At 40.0% G+C, this 20779-nt stretch overlaps 1 protein-coding gene across 1 annotated transcript in view; it reads right to left on the bottom strand.

Moving 5' to 3' along the window:
* Window positions 1-6621: 6621 nt before the first annotated feature.
* Window positions 6622-20779, bottom strand: part of fastkd2 (FAST kinase domains 2) — a 17345-nt gene continuing 3187 nt past the window's right edge. Inside the window, exons 3-12 of the mRNA XM_008114929.3 lie at window positions 18592-18695; window positions 17512-17620; window positions 16763-16886; window positions 16042-16181; window positions 14886-15058; window positions 12245-12408; window positions 11667-11885; window positions 11411-11498; window positions 8271-8385; window positions 6622-7310 (exon numbers count right to left, since the gene is read on the bottom strand). Of these exons, the coding sequence (XP_008113136.1) occupies window positions 7212-7310; window positions 8271-8385; window positions 11411-11498; window positions 11667-11885; window positions 12245-12408; window positions 14886-15058; window positions 16042-16181; window positions 16763-16886; window positions 17512-17620; window positions 18592-18695 (1335 nt within the window). The 3' untranslated portion in view covers window positions 6622-7211. The remainder of the gene's footprint in view (window positions 7311-8270; window positions 8386-11410; window positions 11499-11666; window positions 11886-12244; window positions 12409-14885; window positions 15059-16041; window positions 16182-16762; window positions 16887-17511; window positions 17621-18591; window positions 18696-20779) is intronic.

The raw sequence follows: 20779 nt of genomic DNA, 5'->3' as shown, positions 1-20779 counted from the left end.
CTGGACTTCTGCCAGCCCACAAGTCACTGGCTGCCAGTTTGCTGTTTTGAAGAAAGACAGAAACAATGGTAGCCAATGGGCACAAACACGATACTGGTCTCTATCCATTTGACAACAACAACAACAACAACAACCAACTTGCCATCATCTCCCATAGGGCCTCAGGGCGGCTTACAAATAGCAAACAATGGTGTCACACAAAATATAAAATACAGTATATTATCATTAAAATCAATAACACATTTTAAACCAGACATATAAAATTAGCAAGAGCCATAGAGTCAAAACGTTTTTATTGGAGTCTCTGGTGGCACAGTATGTTAAAGCACTGAGCTGCTGAATTTGCAGACTGAAAGGTCCCAGGTTCAAACCCCGGGAGCGGCAGGAGCGGCCGCTGTTAGCTCCAGCTTCTGCCAACCTAGCAGTTCGAAAACATGCCAATGTGAGTAGATCAATAGGTTCCGCTCCGGCGGGAAGGTAAGGGCGCTCCATGCAGTCATGCTGGCCACATGACCTTGGAGGTGTCTATGGACAACGCCGGCTCTTCAGCTTAGAAATGGAGATGAGCACCAAGCCCCAGAGTCAGACATGACTGGACTTAACATCAGGGGAAACCTTTACCTTTACTATAGAGTCAAAATATGACAAAGTATGGGTTAAAGAATCCATGCAATCAAAGGATAGTAGGCTGGCTGCTATCTTAAACATTATCAAAGGCCTGTTGAAAGAGCCAAGTTTTTAGCTCTTTCCAAAAATGCTGTAGTGTGGGGGCTTGCCTAAGTTCTCTGGGAAGGATGTTCCAGAGCCAGGGGCCACCACTGAGAAAGCCCTCTCCTTCATCCCCACCAACCGCACTTGAGACGGAGGCGGAACCGAGAGGAGAGCCTCCCCGGCAGATCTTAGAGCCTGTGCCGGGTTCATAGGAGGAGGTGCGATCATGAAGATAGGCTGGATTTGAACCATGTAGAGCTTTATAGATAATAACCTGCACTTTCATCATCATCATTTAATTACTTATTAATCGCCCTCCATCCAAGATGCTCTAGGCGATTTACAAGATAAAATTGTAAAGGATAAAAATACATACATACAAATATTGATAAAATTAACATAGATTAAAAGCTCTAGTAAAGAGCCAGGTCTTAAGTGCTAGGGTAAAAGGCCCTAACTCACGGATGGCTCTCATATAGGGCGGCAAGGCATTCCATAAGGCAGGGGCAGAAATAGAAAAAGCTCTGTGTCTGGTCTTCTCCAAGTGCACTTCTCTAGGACCCGGTATGTAAAGTAAGTTGCGTTGAGATGGTCGTTGCGACCTCCGATGATGGGAGAAGGAGAGATGGTCCCTAAGGTACAATGGGCCCTGGCCGTAAAGAATTGTAAAGGTCAGAACTAGCATCTTATATCGACCACGGTAATCCGTTGGAAGCCAGTGCAGATGCTGCAGCACTGGTGTTATGTGGCATTTCATGGGTGTTCTTGTGAGTAGTCTGGCTGCTGCATTCTGAACAATACGGAGCTTTCGGGTCGTGGACATCGGAAGGCCAACATACAAGGCGTTGCAATAGTCCAGCCTAGACGTGACCGTGGCATGGATGACTGTTGCCAGCGTCTCATCAGATAGATAGGGTGCCAGTTGCCTCGCTTGTCGTAGAAGGAAAAAGGCCTGTTTGCTGGCAGCAGCGACCTGAGCTTCCATTGTCAGCTGCGAATCCAAAATGACACTCAGGCTCTTAACGGTAGGCGAAGGAGATAGGGCAGCACCATCGAAGGTGGGTAGCAAATGGGTCAGACTAGTCGAGCGGCCATGCCAGAGAATCTCAGTCTTCGCCGGGTTCACCTTCAGTCTACTAGCACGTAGCCAGTTCGATAGAGCCTCCAGACATAAGGTGAAATTGTCTGGTATTGACGTTGCTCCAGGCTCCAAGCTCAGAAGTGGTTGGGTGTCATCTGCATATTGATAGCAATCTAGGCCGAAACTCCGAGCCAAACTAGCAAGGGGTCTAACGTAGATGTTGAAGAGAAGAGGGGAGAGAATTGCACCTTGGGGTACCCCACATAGGAGGGAAGATCTGTCAGAGACTTGATCCATATACTCTACGCATTGGCTCCGGTTTCGGAGAAATTGAGTCCAAAACTTATCGGCAGCCAGTGGAGCTGCTTCAATAGGGGCATGGTGTGATCTCTATAGCTGGCCCCAGTTAGTAATCTGCCTACCGATCATTGCACCAATTGCAATTTCTGGGCCATCTTCAAAGGCAGCCCCATGTAGTGTGCATTGCAGCAATCCATTCTAGATGTAACTAAAGCATGGACCACCATGGCCAGATCAGGCTTTTCGAGGTATAGTTGCAGCTGGTGCGACTTTTAATTGTGCAAAGTCCCTCCCAGCCACCACCGACACCTGAGCATTGAGTGTCAGCGCTGAGTCCAGGAGGACCCCCAGACTGTGGACCTGTGAATGGCCTCTGTATAGCAGTTGCTACTAGAGGTTTACAATAGGCTTTTTCTAAGAGGGAGGATAAGAACCTTTTCTGTTACAGCTGCCACAAGTTAATTGGGTGTGTTATCAACTTCTGCATAAAACAAGGCACTAAGTTTGTAAGCTTTGAGCTTTGCGTTTTGGCTTAGCTTGATGGCTCGTTGAGAGCTGAAGAAGCTGTTGCTGGGAACAGTTATGCAGCAGCATCCTGAGGCTAAAGACTGAAGCTGTTTGAAGTGCCAAGGAAAACTGCTAATAAGCAAGATAAGAACATTCTACTAATAACAAAGTAGAGAGACTGTATTGTTTGCAGTGTGTTTGCATGTCGCCGTTTAAAGAAGACGACTCACCGTAGATATTGTTTGTTATACATTGGTGAGAACAACTCTTCTGTTTTGCTTTGTGCTTTTGTGCTACAGTGAATAGAACTAAATTTATTTTCTACTTTAAAGCAACAGACTCGTGTGTATTTTTTGAGTTTTTATGACACTAAGAGTAAAAGGGGCTGAGATATTCTGCGGGCTGCTATCATTATCCTGACATAGGTTATGGGCCCAGGATGCTCTAGTATGCCCAGCATAGCAGAGTAGCAAGAGCACCCTAAAGCTCAGAACTCTGAAATTTTATTTTGTGTGATTTTTGTGCTTTCAGTAGAAAGTAAAAAGTTATGGTACAGCATATGTCAAGCTTGCAAGTTGAGCACTTGAATGCTCACAAAATGATTTCAATGGCATCTTAGGTGTTCTACCAGATATATAGTTTCTTGCGATGGCTTTGTCCTGAAATAGAACCTAGAAATGTGGAAATACATAAATTAAGAGTTTTACAGCCCAGTTTTATGTATGTTTAGTAAGGTACAGGTTTTCCCCTGACGTTAAGTCTAGTCGTGACCGACTCTGGGGGTTGGTGCACATCTCCTTTTCTAAGCTGAAGAGCCGGCGTTGTCCATAGACACCTCCAAGGTCAGGTGGCCGGCATGACTGCATGGAGCACCCTTACCTTCCCGCCAGAGCGGTACCTATTGATCTACTCTCATTTGCATGTTTTCGAACTGCTCGGTTGCCAGGAGCTGGGGCTAACAGCAGGCGCTCATTCCACTCCCGGGATTTGAACCTGGCACCTTTTGGTCCGCAAGTTCAGCAGCTCAGCGCTTTAATGCACTGTGCCACCAGGGGCCCCTTGTGTATGTTTACTTGGAGGTTAAGATGCATGTTATACAAATGTGCTTACTCCATACTGTAGAATGTCCAGGACTGAAGAGTGCTCACCAAGTTCTGTTGGACTAAGCTCTTTGATACATAACAGTGGGATGACTGGGGGTTGGACTAGATGGCCCATGTAGTCTTTATGATTCTATGAGTGTGGTGGCTGTGGATGCTGGGTGGTCTGGAGGGATGGTTGCAACCACAAAAACAACTTCCGACCTATTTGTCCCTGCTCATGGAGAATAACAACTGTTCAAGTCAGACTGTCTTGCACTCTCTCAGTTAACCCCAGTTGCCCTCCGGTGAGATGGATGACATTGTCTCATCACTAGTAACCACCATAAGCTTAACGTCCTCCCTCCCCATTTTAGAAACAAAGGTCTAAATCCAATTTCTAGTCCCAACAAGAACTGACCCTTGAATGAATGGGAACAAGAAAAATCACCACTTAAGCAGTTCCCACTGATTCAGTGGCTCCACTCAAACTGGGATTAATACTGTGTAACTGGATTTCGGCCAATGTGGAAATTAGCCCTGTAACTCCTGTCAACAGCTTTGTGTGGCTCTCCTTCTGGCTGCAAATAAAACGAGACTGGCCTTACTTGTAAGCAAAAACATGTCTCTGATGAATGCCAATGACTCAGTTTCTTCCCTGAACATATGCTCTTTGCTGCAGAATTAATCCCCCTGAAGATTAAGGCAACAGAGGAAAAACAATGTATTATTTTGCACTTAGTTATTTTAGTATTGTTAGCTACATTTACAAAACTCATTTATAAAGAAAATGAGAAATGAGCTTGTGATCTCATTGAAAAATACCTCTGTGTGTCCTATAGCCCTAAAAAAAAAGTCCCAATTCCATTGTCAGCCAGTAACAACTAGTGGCTCCCAAGTTGGAGGTCGAGTGAACCTGCTTGGGGATTTAGCTTGAACTTTTAACAGAGCAGTCTAAAGCCTATCTTGAAGGATAGGATCCCACATCTTGGATAGCTCCTTTTAGAAGCTGTTATAAAACTCAAGAGCTTTTTTTACTTCTACACTGTTATGGAAACCACTAGAGTTGAAGGTGGATTGAATTGCCAGCCCACTGTTTCTGTATGTAGAAGAGTGGGGTGGGGGCCGTGATTGCTTCTGGTCCTTCATCTCAGGCAAAAAATGTGATGTTTGGCCACTTTGGGGTGTTGTGTGGTTTCCGGGCTGTATGGTCGTGTTCTGGGAGCCACTGGTGGTGAAGCATGTTAAAGCACTGAGCTGCTGAACTTGCAGACCAAAAGATCACAGGTTCGAATCCAGGAAGCGGAGTGAGCGTCCACTGTTAGCCCCAGCTTCTGCCAACCTAGCAGTCCGAAAACATGCAAATGTGAGTAGATCAATAGGTACCGCTCCGGCAGGAAGGTAATGGTGCTCCATGCAGTCATGCCAGCCACATGACCTTGGAGGTGTCTATGGACAACACTGGTTCTTCAGCTTAGAAATGGAGATGAGCATCAACCTCCAGTCAGACTTAATGTCAGGGAAAAACCTTTACCTTTACCTATGGCCGCGTTCTAGCAGCATTTTCTCCCAACGTTTCACCTGCATCTTGTGATCCTCTGCTAGAACATGGCCATACAGCCTGGAAACCACACAACATCCCAGTGATCCCAGCCATGAAAGCCTTTGACAATAGATTGCCACTTTGCCCTTCTCCTGTTGTACATTCCAAAAGGGATAGCAGTCATAGTTTGTCACCACTATAAGTTTGTTTGATCCCTAGATGTTACATCTCTTTTTTGTTTTCATATTTATTCTGGGGCTTATTTCACTATTTATAGCTTAAGAGAAATATTTATGACAGCAATTCTGGTCTACATGACAGGAATTGCACTGCAAAACCATTCATCTTTGAAGTAAACGGAATTGGATCTCCAGAATGAACATACTTTGCGGAGATGGTAGTGGTGCTCCTGGATTCGTTGACATTAGATGCTCGAGTAACTTCATGGTCCTATGATGTGGTCCTCACTCTATCAACTTCCATACCATTCCACAAACAAACACAACACTGCTTTTCCAGTTTTACTTGAGTGGGTTTATAAGATCTTGTGATAAATGTTGAGAGGGTGGAGCCCTCTATTGCAATGCACCCCCTTTCCAACTGCAAAAGCTGTACTTTCATTGCAAACACACAGAATGAGGCCTCTTCCATACAGCTGCATAAAATCCCACATTATCTGCTTTGAACTGGGTTATATGGCAGTGTGGACTCAAGATCACCCAGTTCAAAGCAGATATTATGGATTATACGCCTTGATATTCTGGGTTATATGGCTGTGGAAAGGCCCTGAGTCATTCTACAATTAATTTAGGAATATTCCCTGATTATATCTTTCTAGCACATCAAGATGCATTCCCATGCTATTTAAATATTTTGAAGGTCATTGGGTTCAGGTGTACATAAATATGTACAGGATGAAGCTGTTTGATGGCAATTGATCACTGCTCATGAATGTTGTGTGTGACAATTTTTTTTGTATCTACTCAGACTTAAAAGGGCTGAATCATGGTCCTCTATGATCAATTTGCATATTATTGAGATCATTTCTGAATTCACCCCATAGGGGTCACACTAGTCTGTGTTGAAATCCATAGTGTTTACTTTTATAAAGATTTAGCAGTCATTCCAAATACCATAAGGAAACCACTGCCGGATGAACATAACATAAAAGATGAAGACCTTTGTCCTAAAGCCATAAATGATTGGCTAAAAGTTTGAATTCAGATGTTATATCCTGCATGGAGGAAGTTTAAGACAGGCTTCATAAGCATAAGGGAAGGAAAAACAACTAAATCACATCCACATCTCTTACAGCATGAAGACACATTCAAAGTAGTTACAGTAGAAGACACAACTGAATATGTTATGGGAAATTGCTACAAGGATGGAATACACTTGAGTTACATTTGAATTTTATTTTTTCTGTGATAAAATGTGAACCATTCAATTAGCTTTCAGATTTTTATTAACTTATTTATACAGTATATCCTGCTTTCCCTCTGTAAGTCAAGAACAAATCACACAGCACAGACTGAATATTTTAAATTAACAATGCAATTCAGCAAATATCCTCTTAATAAAGAGTCAGGGCAACTCAGAAAATATAACAATTTCAGTGTTATATTTCCCCTCCCTTTTTTAACCTATCACACCGAACAACTTGTAATCCTCCAGATGTTGTCTACTACAATTCTCATCAGTCTTAGGCAATGGTGATAAATGGAGCAACTCAGCAATACCTAGAGGTCGATCCCTGCTTTCAGGCACAGAAACCTGGGAAAAATGCATGAAGCCCAGCAGAATGAGCTTGTGTATGTATGAAGGGTGATCTTTCTCACATGATTTCTTGATTGCTTGGTTCACTGATATATACTTTTGCAGTAGTTTGAACCTTTATCACAGGAGAGCAACCAGTACATATAATAGGGCCTTACTCCTAGAAAAGCAGGTTAAAGTCTGCTATATAGATTAAATAGTCTGGTTGGATGTTCTAATTAGAAGGTGAAGATGTTTCTGCTGAAAATATTTCTCCTTTTAAGAATTCATGAGCCTCTTCTTTCTTCAGTTTTTGGAATTCCTGGTAATGAATCTCCAAAGAAAAAAAGAAGGAAATAATGTCATTTTAAAATCAAAATTAAGAAGTTCTGTAAGTGGACAAATCTCATACATGAAATAGATATATACAATATACAACACCTTCTAAACAATCACTGAGACCACAGTAACTGTCTTGAAAGTCATAGGAGATAATCATGATGACAACACTTGCACTTTTTGTGCAAACAAAAAGTTTACAAGCTATCTAGATCTATTAGCTGTGGCCTGAATAACGATAACAGCTTAAAAAAAAAAAAAAAAAACAGACATGCATTTAAGAACTTAGCAGGGCCAAGATGTTTAATTATAATGTCAACACTGATGTTGTGAATAGCCAATCGGATTGCTTTAAATATATAACAATCTCTGCAAACTATATGTTTTTCAAGTTCAAGAATTAATACACTCAATCCAGATAATAAAAATATGCTCCTTCTTATAGTTTCTGCAGTGCTTCTGAATAAATGAATTCATTCTTAATAGTTTTTACATTCAGGTTCAGAGCAATGTCTTTTCTCTGGTGGTAGCACTGATTATTATTATTATTATTATTATTATTATTATTATTATTACCCCATTTTTCTCTCAAGGAGAGTCAAAGCAGCATACATTAAAAGAATTTTGGCACAATTTAAAATCTATGAATAGATAAACAGTAAAACAGAATTAAATATGATGGGTAGTTAAAATTCAGTTAAAATCAAAAAATGCATATTCAAACTAAAAACCATAGCAACCCCTGAATTATTCTTAAAAATTGTCTTCTTTAAAAGCTTGTTTGAATAAAAAGGACAGCAGGGATTTTGATCATTGTTGTCACCAACACATACTTTGACCTTCCATTTCTTACAAGACACACAAGGCTGTAACGATGATCTGAGTTCTCATTTTCTATTCACAATTGTTAACATGGGACCCTATGATAAAATAAGACCATTTTGCTTTTACCTACCAGAATCACACGATAACCTAGAAGGCGCAAGTGCCTCATCTTCATTGCTAGCCTTCCTCGGGGATGCCTTGAGTCAACACAGAAGGCAGACACAGGGGCACATAGCAAAGCTATCCTAAAACCAACAAGAGCGATAATGATTCCATAACTGAGTGACTGCATTAGTCTGATCAATGTCACAGTCATTGGCGTATCAAAACCATGGCCTAAATCAAGGTTATAAATCACATGATCTCAAGTTGTTGTTGACCTGTAACTCCCAACATTCCTCCCCATTGTCTGTCCTGATAGGGTTGTAGTCTCATGGCATCTGGAGTTTATGAGTCCCACTCTTAAATATCTATTAGTTTCCAATTTATACACACCTAAGGAACCAGAATTATCTTGGTTAGTTTCCATTGATTTAATTGATCTACTTAGTTGGAATTAGTACTCACAAATAGGCCGCTGATCACAACTACAAACGCTGCTCATTTGTACTTCCACAAATTGCACAGTTTTTGTCCGTGCAGATTTTCTTTCAGTAAAGTAACAGGGCTGTGCCTGGTTGTCTGTCCCCCCTTTGGTCTCTTTCCTCTCTATCCCAAAGTGGGTTCAGAGGAAATAGAGAAGATAGGAACAACCACTCTCCTTCCCCTAGCCCTCAAGAAAAGTTTTCTCCTCTTTGCAATAGGGACACAGGGAAATTTGGCTTTCTGGCTATTCCTCAGCTACTGAATCACAAACCCATGGTGACCCTTCGGGGCAGTGATTCCCAAACTGATCCTCCAGAAGTTTTAGAGTTAAAGCTCCCATAATTCCTGACTGATAACCAAGGCAGCTAAGGCTTCTGAAAGTTGGAAGCCCAAAACACCTGAAGGACCAAAGTTTGGAAACCAGTCTTTAGGGCATAACAAACAAATGTCTTCTAACTCCTGAACAGCTCAAAGTTTTCTGTTTACATTTTCAGAACAAACATTCTAACCAAGAAAATTCCACAATAAACTCTTGTTTCATAATAAAAGCATTCATCAGAATTTTATTGCCTTGACTTTAAACTGGTCTTATTCTATAAGTATAATTATTTTCAAGATAGCAGCTGCTGATGACAAGATCAATATTGGTAGAAACAGAATTTAGATAGTTTACAAAAGATCTAGCAGGAGATTAACAAGCAAATTACAGCAATGTTTACCAAAAAAAAAAAAAAAAGACTTGGGAGAAAGAAGTCTTCAACTGATGTGAAAATGATGGAAGAGATGGGCACATTTCTCCCTGAAGAATATTCCATAAGCAAGTGCCCCTGAGAAGGCTCTTTGCTCAGGTATCTCTATTTGGTTTAATCTAGGAAATAAAAGAAAGGCTCCCAATGTGGATTTAATGTGCTGATGGGTACATGAGGGGAATTTTGTCTGGCAATATCCAGACATTTGTAGATGTCTGTATAAAGACAATTTAATGCTTTAGGTCTTTGTCTGAGTATTTGAGAAGTTGTGACTGTTTTATAAACATAAGCACTATAAAGCACCATATCCTTATGCAGGATCATAGTTTTACTGCTATAAAACAGTCATTTTGTCATTATTCTATTCCTATTGGCAAGTCGAGGCTTAGTATTCTGTTGACTGGATTGAAGTGACAAATTGATCAATCATGTGCCATAACAGTAAACATAACGGTAAACACCAAATAGGTTTTGCTAACTTATTTTTTAATCTTATTTTTAAATCGCTTTTTGTTTTTGCATTCAGCTAAGTCCAGGACCTGCATAGATTAATTCATTCAGTTATATTAGCAGTGCAGAAAGGTCTGGAATAATTTTGACATAATGGTTATTGGCCAACCTAACCATACACATGTTGTTAGCATCCTTCATAGTTCACTGATGATCTTAAAATTAAAGTAGAAGATATTTGGGAGCATTCAGTGAAATCTACAGTAAAAAATGGAGACATATATCATATGTTTTATTTGTTCTGCAACCAGTTAAAAAACTCCTGGTCCAGAAACGCCTGGACTTTAAATCAAAGTAGGTATGTATGGGCCAGTCAGTATATCAATATACAGTAGAGTCTCACTTATCCAACACTCACTTATCCAACGTTCTGGATTATCCAACGCATTTTTGTAGTCAATGTTTTCAATACATCGTGATATTTTGGTGCTAAATTCGTAAATACAGTAGTTACAACATAACATTACTGCGTATTGAACTACTTTTTCTGTCAAATTTGTTGTATAACATGATGTTTTGGTACTTAATTTGTAAAATCATAACCTAATTTGATGTTTAATAGGCTTTTCCTTAATCCCTCCTTATTATCCAACATATTCGCTTATCCAACGTTCTGCCGGCCCGTTTATGTTGGATAAGTGAGACTCTACTGTAATTGAGATTTTATGTATTAGCTATGTGTTTTTCTTTTATAATTTTACATCTCCCGAAGAAGCTTTAAGAGTATACATTGTCCAAAACATGCTAGGCTTTTTTATTAATAAAAAATTGAGCATTGGGAGATATGTCTCCATTTTCTTCTATGGATCTTAAAGCATTCTCCAATGTACAAGACTCTGTATCCAGACTGCAGACAGGAAATTCTTACTCACCACAGACAACCAATAAAGTTAATTATTATTTATAAATCCTATTTGGTTAACATATGATTTTGCAATGCAAATAGCTCAGCACTAAATAGCTGCCTTTTATACCACTCTCCTCACTAAACTTATTTCTCCTAGTTGAACATTTTGCTAAATCTTGTGGATCTAAATCCAATAGTTAGTCCTGAATAGACCCACTGAACCAACAGCTGAGTTATTAAGCCATCATCTTTCTATGTCCCATTGATTCAATGAGCCTACTTAAGTTGAAAAGAGGAAGTTTTATGCTAGGAAAGGAAATAAGATGTTGCCAAATTACAATTTGAAGCAACCTTAGCACTTACAGGCGACGGGAGATGATGAGGAATGCTGGAAAATGCAGTCTAACAACATGTATAACAATGTATCAAAGGACTGCATAATTCTTATTCTTGATTTAAACAGCAGAACATCCAGCAAATAAATGAGATCTAGATGTTTAACAGATTAAGAAAGTGTTGAATCTAGGAGAAAGCCCTGCAACAATGTATGTCAAGAAGATTAAATTCTAATAAACATACCTTTGAATGTTAGAATTATCTCCTAACTGATCAGGATCAGTATTTGGCATCACTACACTTCTGTTTGCATCCATTAAGATTTCAAAATCTGGTGAAAAAAGAAAGTTTTAAATATGAAAAAATAAGATTGCAAGACACTTAGACGTCTTGTGTGCTCATAGCCCCCCCTCTTTCCACTCATTTATTTCAGATCTTTCATATCAAACCAACATCCATGATTATTTAAAGGCAAAACGAAGAATGTAATATTCCATACCTAGGTTGTAGCCATTTGCTAACTGTACGTTTTCTCGGAACAGACTTCCATCTCCCAGAAGCGTAAGCAGCACCTCCTGAACATCAAGAAAATCCAAAGCAGGCGAAGGGAGTTTGTCTGTTGGTAAAGCTGCTCGTTTAGTCAATGAATTTCCATCAAGTTCAAGGCAAACATTGATGGCGTGCAGCATCCTTTCATTTTGTTCTACATTCTGGCCGTCTGAAGGAAATAAAAGAAATGGAAACACTGTTGTCAAATGAATGTTTTGTCAACTGAAGCCGACAGTTCCCTTTGGGTTACATCTGTAACAAAAATAATTTGGAAGAGGCAAAGTAATGCTAACAACTGCAATCCAACATCTGGAGGACACAATTCCTCCCTTTGTTCCAGGAATTCTGGCTAAAACCTTAAAAGTAATACTGAGAAACTGAAGATAGATATGTCCTTTTTATTAAATAATATTTTAATGGAAGTCTTACACAATATTAAACTCACATCCCTGTAACAAAGACAATCCTGGAGCTGTCTGGCCTCAGCTTTGATTTGGACAAGAACAGAAGTCAAAACAAGGCTCTGACCTGATGTCACCAGATCATGGAGGATTTCATCTTGCAGTAGTTGATCAAGTGCTGGTTGTGGAAGGTATCCAAAAATGCAGAAAGAATATACAGCCCTTAGTAGGTCCGCATTAGAGATCCTGGAGAGGTACGTCTTCAAGGCACTATTCAGAGCCTCAAGAAATCTTCAAAAATGTGGAAAGATAAATACAGTCACACACAAAAAAAAATCACGATTTAATTAGCTAGATAATAATAATATAATAAAAACACTGTTTTGGTTTATTACCTGCCTCTCATCATGGCTCAAGGCAGGGCATAGCATAATTAAAACTCACCATCATAAAATAGTTATATTAAAATATAGTGAAAGGATTAAAATGCAATACATGTACTCCATATTGTTAGAGATACAAAGAGATTTACAAGCACAACAATGCGTTTGATTCTACACATTTGCAAAAATGCCACATACATGTTTCACACTTGACAAACAGATACATTAGTTTTTCCTAGCAGAAATATCATTATATACAAAGAACCATTTAATTTCTACAGGTATTTGATTTGTTATGAGGTAACAGCCTCTGTAATAAAATTAACAATTCACATTACAGTGATCTGAATGCCAATAGTTTTATAGAAAACTAGCGGTGCCCAGCCACGCATTGCTATGCTGGTCAGGTGGAATAGCACTGAATAGCCTTGCAGCCTCAAAGCCTGGCATTTTCTTCTTATGTTTGGTGAGATGGAATACAATGCTGCTTGGAAGGCTGGGTACTTGCATTCTAGAGTTATGGTTTTTTGGGCTGCTACAATTGCAATGAATAGCCTCACAACTTCAAAGCCTGGATGCTTGCTACCTAGGGGAATCTTTGGTTGGTCAGCTTCAATAGTAGAGTAGTATTGCTGCTTTAAAGCCTGGCCGCCTTCTACCAAGGTTAATCCTTTGTTGGTCTGAATAGTCTTGCAGCTTCAATGCCTGGCTGTGTATACCTGGGGGAATCCTTGTTTGGCGAGCTGAAGTAGCACCCTCAATCAAAGAGTCACTTTGAAGCCTGGCTACTTCCTCTGTAGAGGAATCTTTGTTTGGCCAACTTGAATTACACTGAATAGCCTTGCTGCTTGCAAGCCTGGCTGCTTTCTACCTTGTAGAATCCTTGGTTGGCCAGGTTGAACAGCAATGAATAGTCTTGGTGCGGCAAGTGTGAATGCTGCAATTAGCCAGAATGATTAGCATTTAATGGCCTTGCAGCTTCAAAGCCTGCCTGATTCCTCCCTGGGGGAATCCTTTGTTGGGAGAAGTTAGCTGGCTCTGGTTGTTTCCTTTCTGGAATTTCCCTGTAGCTGTGTGGAAGGGCCAAGAGTCTATACTGCCATATAATCCAGTTCAAATCAGATAATCTGTATTTTGTAGGCAGTGTGGAAGAGGCCTAAGTGAACTCTGCCTGTCCCCTGGGCGCCATTGTGGCTGAGGGGGTTGCTATGTCATAAAGGGGACAGGGCCTAAAGGTGGCCGGATCTACCCTTCCGACTGGCAGCCAGGGGAGAACTGTGTGTGTGTGTGCGAGTAGGGAAGGAAGCCCCTTCAAGAAGAACAGCCCTGGCAGCTGGCTCTCTACCTGCTCTTTTCCACATGCCGGGCTCCCCCATCAGCTGTAAACATAGTTGCCCCCCTCAGGGCAAGTGCAGAGAGTGAAGGAGAAAGAAGGGAGTGTAGAATTCCAGCCAAAAAGGGAGGGGAGGGGAGTGAAAAATAGATATAGGCCGATCGGTTTGGGAAGGGGGGGGGGGGGGTAGTGTGAAGGACATACCTTGCATGTGTTGGTGTATTGTGGCCAAATTTGGTGGCATTTGCTCCAGTGTTTTTGTTGTTATCTCGGTCCTAATTATGTACATTTTTTATATATAGATGTGTTACTAATTGAATTTTGATCAATACCAAGAATGCAATGGGTATTTAATGTGTATGTGGGTCAGCTACTCATACAGTTATGTATTCAATATGCAGGTAATACATAGGCATGTCTTAGGATAAACGTCAAAAATAGAAGAATGCAGATACTGCACATTCTCCTGAAAATACTTTCAAGGCACGATTCATCTGAAGGTTGTTATATTTATCACAGTTTTAGCACCGACAAAGAAATCAATCATATATTTACCCAAGTATCAGAACTATGGTTACCAGTGATCCACAACCTCCATTCCAGAAAGAATGCAGACCACTGGAGAATATCTGTACTTTCTCTTGTTGTTTGCCTTCAGGTCGTTTCTGATTAGCAGTGACCCCAATTTGAAATTATTGATTTTCCTTGCAAGACTTGTTCAGAGGGGTTTTGCCTTTTTACTTGCCTTGCACATAAATCCTTTTCCCCATACATAAACACTACATGAGGCTGGTGATAGTCAAAATATCATGAGGGCCATGCTTTGTTCCTTAGAAACCCCTACTTCAGACAGAGAGAGAGAGGGAGATAAATAGCCTATCAAATCTTCCAGTCATTCCAGATTGTTTAAAAAATCAATATGAATTACCACCTTGACAATGGCTATCACAATGAAATGATCCCACAGAATAATTATGTTCCAAGTTGTGATGTTCTTCTAGATAACTCAATTACTCTGAAATTATCACATTTTTTCATTAACCAGAACCTACCTGTCCTTTTGGCCTTTGGGAGTATGATTAAGAAGAGAATAGGATTTCAGAACAGACACTGTGTCCCTCATGTTCAAAGATTCAGGACGAGACATCACTTTCTCAGCAAACTTATCCATCAGATGAACAGGCCGGAAGCTAAGATTCTCAAAGGCCAAAAGAAAGAGGACTACCTGAAACCAAGAAGAAAAATGTACATTATTTTCAGAGTAGGGATGAATATTAATCATGAAATTTGGTTCAGAATTCAATTTAACAATTTGTAAATAATTCCAGTTCAATTCAGACTAATCCAAAAATGATAGTATGAATCATCAGGATGCAGAGCGCATTACAGAAGTATTTAACCAGTGCTGGATTGTCATTGTTTACTTAAGGTTTGTGGCACAATAAAAAATGTTTGGTATTTAGAATCTTGTGTACATCTAATGGTACCAATGACAATCAAAACCATTTCAATTCCAGAATGTAATACAAAAAAAGTGGAAGAGTCAAAGGGGGTGGATACTTCTACAAGGCAGTATAATCTGAAGATAAAACTCAACTGGGAAATCCAAATTCATGTATTGTATTTGCTGTCCTTGACATTCAACAATTGGTCACTTTTTCTTGTTTAAAAACAAGAAACAAGGCTTGTTGTTAAATTGAATCTGTATGAATGTCAGAAAAGTTATATTTTAAAAATGTAACTTCAACGTAAGATAAATAGCATGTGTTTTGGACAGCTTAGGGCTGGCTGGACTGCTAACCTGAAGGTTGCCAGTTCGAATCCATGAGAAGGGGTGAGCTCCTGTCTGTCAGCTCTAGCTTGCGGGGACATGAAAGAAGCCTCCCAGAAGGCGTCCCCTGGGCAACGTTTCTGTAGACGGCCAATTCTCTCACACCAGGAGTCACTTACATTAAGTTCTCAAGTTGCTTCTTCACCAGAGCTTTTTGTGTGTGTGTATAATATCACCTGACATTCAACTGTTAGAACACAACACTCTGTCCTCTCAGCTGCAGCATGCAGTTATAGCAGCAACAAATATTCAAAATCTCAGGCAGTTTTAGAATATAATGATAACCAGAGGCTATAATTAGCTATTACAAATGCCACACAGATACATCCTTTCAACACACACATGTAGAAGAGTGTAAAGGCCCCCAGAAACTGTACCTGCTTTATGTCCCACATGTAGAAAGCTGTGGCGGCATAATCTGATATTGTATAATAGAGTGCACTGTTGCGATAATGGAGGTCTCTGCAAGACCTCAAAACATTCAGCAGTGGCCAAAATGGAATTCCCTGGATATTCTCTAAAATAAACAAAAATATAAGAAAATATTTTATTAAGTACATCACGACTTTTGAGATGTAACTGAGTTAAAAACATAATTGGGCATTTAATCTGTGAAAACAACAACTCTCACCTATGTTAAATTTCACCAGAACACAGGGTAAATGATGACATAAGGAATTAGTGTTAGTCAAATGATTTTTTCTTCTGATCTCCTTGTCATCAAAGTAACACATTTTGACCCTGACCACCACTTTTTAAAAAATCTAGTTGATTTTTTTAATAACAAGAGCAGATCTAAAAATACATCTAATGTCCTAGGGCTCACTGGACTACATGCACTGTTTGTTGGAACTTTTGAACCAACTCTTTTGAACACTGACCTTTAGCGTGAACTGTATCAAATATGACTATGTTAAATATTTTAGAGAAAAATGTTCCACAACCAACCAATCATTCCTATTTCTGCCATTTTTCCTGCTCCTCAGCTGTTAGCTACTCTCCTTCAAGCTTTCAAAAAAGAATAGGACATGAGGATGTTATAATTAGGTGGAGATGATATAACAAAGAAGAAAATTTCACACATTCTTTAGGACTTACCTATTATTTTGTTGCTACAAGCTTCCAGAATTGGAAGTGAGCGATGATTCATTTCAGCCAACACACCGAACATGTGTTGAGCGTTTGGGAGAGTAAACTGGTGCATCTGACTCAGTGCTTTGCTCTAAAATAAGAGATTTGAATCAGATTAAAAGAAATATCCTAACTTGACAGGGGCTGATGAAACAAGGAGAAACTTCTAATTACTGAACTATCAAACACCAGTGAAAGCAAACTCAGATTTGGACAAATTACTTAAAGTTCAGATTCTTCTGGGAAAAAAAGGAATTGTACACTATGTACACTCTATTTTCCTCTCTTTCTGTATGGAGTCCACTAGTCAATGGATGTTGTTTCTATCACAGTTCCTGGAAAAGTAGGAAGGCTAATGCATCCACTTCTGTTGTATAACTACAATCACCAGAATAAGTGTGAAGCAAAAGGATTGGAATCTTGATTACAGGAGTACATGTTCAAATCCTTCATTATAATAAAACCCTTGTCCTCGACATCTAAAGTAGTTTAATTTGGTGTATGTGCCTGTATCACATAGGAGATTGATTTGCTTCATTGGAGGGTGGAGGGAGTGAGAACTCAAATGTCTGGGGAGAATGTAGTCAGGAACACATCAAAAGAATCAGAAATGGTAGGAATGGGCCACTTCTGTTCTAGTACAAACTTCCAGTTATAGAATGGCACCAATATCAATTTCCAATACTGAGTGAACAAATAATTTCTATCTTTTTTACCTCCAGTTTTTTCTTTAGAGTGAGTGGGGCATCCTTCCCAATACACTTCATCATAGTTTGCAACATAAACATATTTGAGATTTTGGGGATGCGCTGCTCTACCACCAACCTAATGAACAAGACAAAGAGTTAAATCAGCTTGATAAAAGAATACACATTGTTGTGCTGTGAGTTTTCCGGGCTGTATGGCCATGTTCCAGAAGCATTCTCTCCTGACGTTTCGCCCACATCTATGGCAGGCATCCTCAGAGTTTGTGACCTCACAACCCCTGAGGATGCCTGCCACAGATGTGGGTGAAACGTAAGGAGAGAATGCTTCTGGAACATGGCCATACAGCCTGAAAAACTCACAGCAACCCAGTAATTCCGGCCATGAAACCCTTTGACAACACACAGAATACACTCTGTTTTAAAGGAATAAATGCCAATCGTTTTTCCTCTTCAGTCCATAGCTATGTGCAGACTTGGCCAGCTACTCCAACTTGCTTAGTAAATCACCGCTGCCAGTTGCTGCTCATTATAACGAAGACTCCTAAATTACCAGTTAAGGATTCTAGATGGCTTGAACCCTGGTATTTTAAGTATTTCCTGGAAGAAGGTGAGAAACAGGAAGGCAGAAAAAGTAACCAAGGCACAGAAGCAAGAACAGAATCTCTCTTATTTGAGATTCACTCAGACTTACTTCTGTTATTACTTCCATGTTGGTTCCAAATATAGGATTTTTGCCCAACTATATTACAGCAGACTCTGTTTTAAAGGTATAAAATCCAGAACAAATCTGGGACTCCAAGCCAAAATGTGTACAATTTATGTTCAATTTACACTCCAATCTTAAGCTCATTTTCCCCTCAAAAGACAGGCCCATGAATCCAATTAAGTCCAATTAAGTCTAGCTGTATCTCACTGCCTTTATTTACAAACTGGCAATACAGCCCACCTACAATTCCAACTTTAATTTAGCACTCAATATCATGTGCAACCACAGCTATATTGAGCTGGCAAAAAGAGGCTCTTGTAGAAACATGTTTATTTCAAATGGGTGTCATGCATAATATCTATTAGAACCCCCCACCCTCTTACTGCAATCCAATTTGAAGAGCGTCCACATTCTTGTTTTTTTCCATTCCTTGCAAAGTAGTTGCCACAATGGAGAGGCATCGATCATCAAATTCATTGAGACGTTCCTATAGAAAATGCAAAGGAAAACCCAAGCAGTTGAAATTGACCAGCCAGATTTAAAGTGCCCTTCATTCCAAATCCAAATTATGGGATGAACAATTATTCCACCTTTTCAAACACCCAGTCATGAGCAATGACTAAAGGTGGACTTATTCTTTAGCAAATGCATTTTTCAATTCATGACTTATGACTCTTAGGTGAAATTAACAAGCGGTAAGATCCTGTTGGCTAGCAGTGTAAGCAGCAGTGATGGCAGAAACACAAGTGGCCAGGGTGGAAATTGCAACTGGGAAAGTATTTATTATTCATTTTATTTACCATATTTGTACCCCGCTCTTTTCAACCCTGAGGGGGACTCAGAGCAGCCTAACATATTGGCAACTATTCAATGCCTTAACATAACATAAAATTGGTAAACGTCTACATTAAAAACCGGAGAATTAAAACATCTATAAACAATTACATCAATTATTAAAATCACATAATCCAAAGTCGTAATCCAGGGCCATTCTAATTGTCATTGCACAGATTCTATGTTCATTTATTGCACTGCAGGTATTCTCCAAAAGCCTGGTCTCATAGCCATGCTTTAACTTTCTTTCTGAAGGCTAGAAGGGAAGGAGCTGATCAAATATCACTGTAATGAAAACCAGTACTATCTAGAGAGAATGCTGCCCACATGGCTCCCACTTTTTAGGAGTCTGAAGGGCAGCCTTCTCTCCTCAGAGCAGCTTTCTCTAGCTTTCTCTACCACCACAGAGCAAAAGCGCACCATGCCATCAGTGTAACAGATCATTGTGCATAAGCAGGATTCTAGTCAATGGATGTTTATTTAGGCTGTACGAGATTATGAATGGGAAAAGAATGATTGTGGGAAAATTCAATTTGTTCAGATAAGAATGATTGTACATTCAGTTTTTATGATTACTACACATACATAAAAACAAAAGACATAAGCAACACCGCAGTAGAGAGAGCTGAGTGAAACAGGACTTTCCCCAGCTTCTTCCAATGCTCTCTAATCTCCCTGTCACAGTGGGGAAAAACCAAAAAGCCACTGTAATCTCCACACAGAAAACAAATTCATGTACAGGCGTCTTCCAAGAAAAACACATGATGGAAAGCTAAACTTCAAAAATGTGGAAGAAACACCAAGAACTGGGAAACCTTAGCCCTTGTGCCTTCCAACTGGAGGTCAGCTGTTACCAACGGTGCTATGGATTTTGAAGAGGCACAAATAGAGGGCAAAAGGGAGAGACTTGTCAAGAGAAAGGCATGTCAAGCAAACCCTTTTTATGTCTGCCTTCCATCTAGAAATGTATATTCTTATTGTGAAAAACCATGTGGATCCAGAATACGTCTCCATAGTCACTTATCCTTGTAAGACAATCATACTCAGTCATAAGTGACCACCTATGAAGATGCAAGGCATGAAAAGTAGAGGGGAGCTGGTTTTATTCAGGTTCTTCTGACCCCTTCTAACCCTCCTATCCCAAGGAGAAAATGGAAATGAACTGAAATGGCAATGAGCTATCTTGGTAGCAAAGAGCATGGAGGAGGATGAGCCTTTTATCAGGTTTTTCCGACCCCTTCTAACTTCTCTGCCTGTGAGGAAGCGCCAAAGGACCACTACCGTGGTGGGAAAAGAAGAGGGGGTTGTGTCTTTTTGAGAAACGTCAGGAGAAAATGCTTCTGGAACATGACCATACAGCCCGGAAAACTCACAGCAACCCAGTGATTCTGGCCATCAAAGTCTTCGATAATGCCAAAGAACTGCTGCCATATTTAAAGCAAGTATTACAAAAAGCCAAAAGCAGTGCCATGTCAGACAGAGGTACTACACAGACCCAGGTATACATCAGCCCAAGTTTGTTGGGTCAATTTTTGGCATATATTTTTCAGACTATAGCATTTTCTAGTAATGATGCATAGTAGGTCCCATTGTTGATTCTGGCTCACCATACACCACTCTGTCACCACTCCTTATATTCACACTAGACAGTACAGAAATGGGAAACCTTTGACCTTCCAAAGGGTTTGGATTGCAACAGCCATCATCCTTCCCCATAGGCCATGCTACATGAGGCTG

The sequence above is a fragment of the Anolis carolinensis genome, chromosome 1 (genome assembly GCF_035594765.1).
Source record: "Anolis carolinensis isolate JA03-04 chromosome 1, rAnoCar3.1.pri, whole genome shotgun sequence".
Taxonomy (NCBI): domain Eukaryota; kingdom Metazoa; phylum Chordata; class Lepidosauria; order Squamata; family Dactyloidae; genus Anolis; species Anolis carolinensis.
This window is presented reverse-complemented; position numbering and strand designations above follow the sequence as displayed.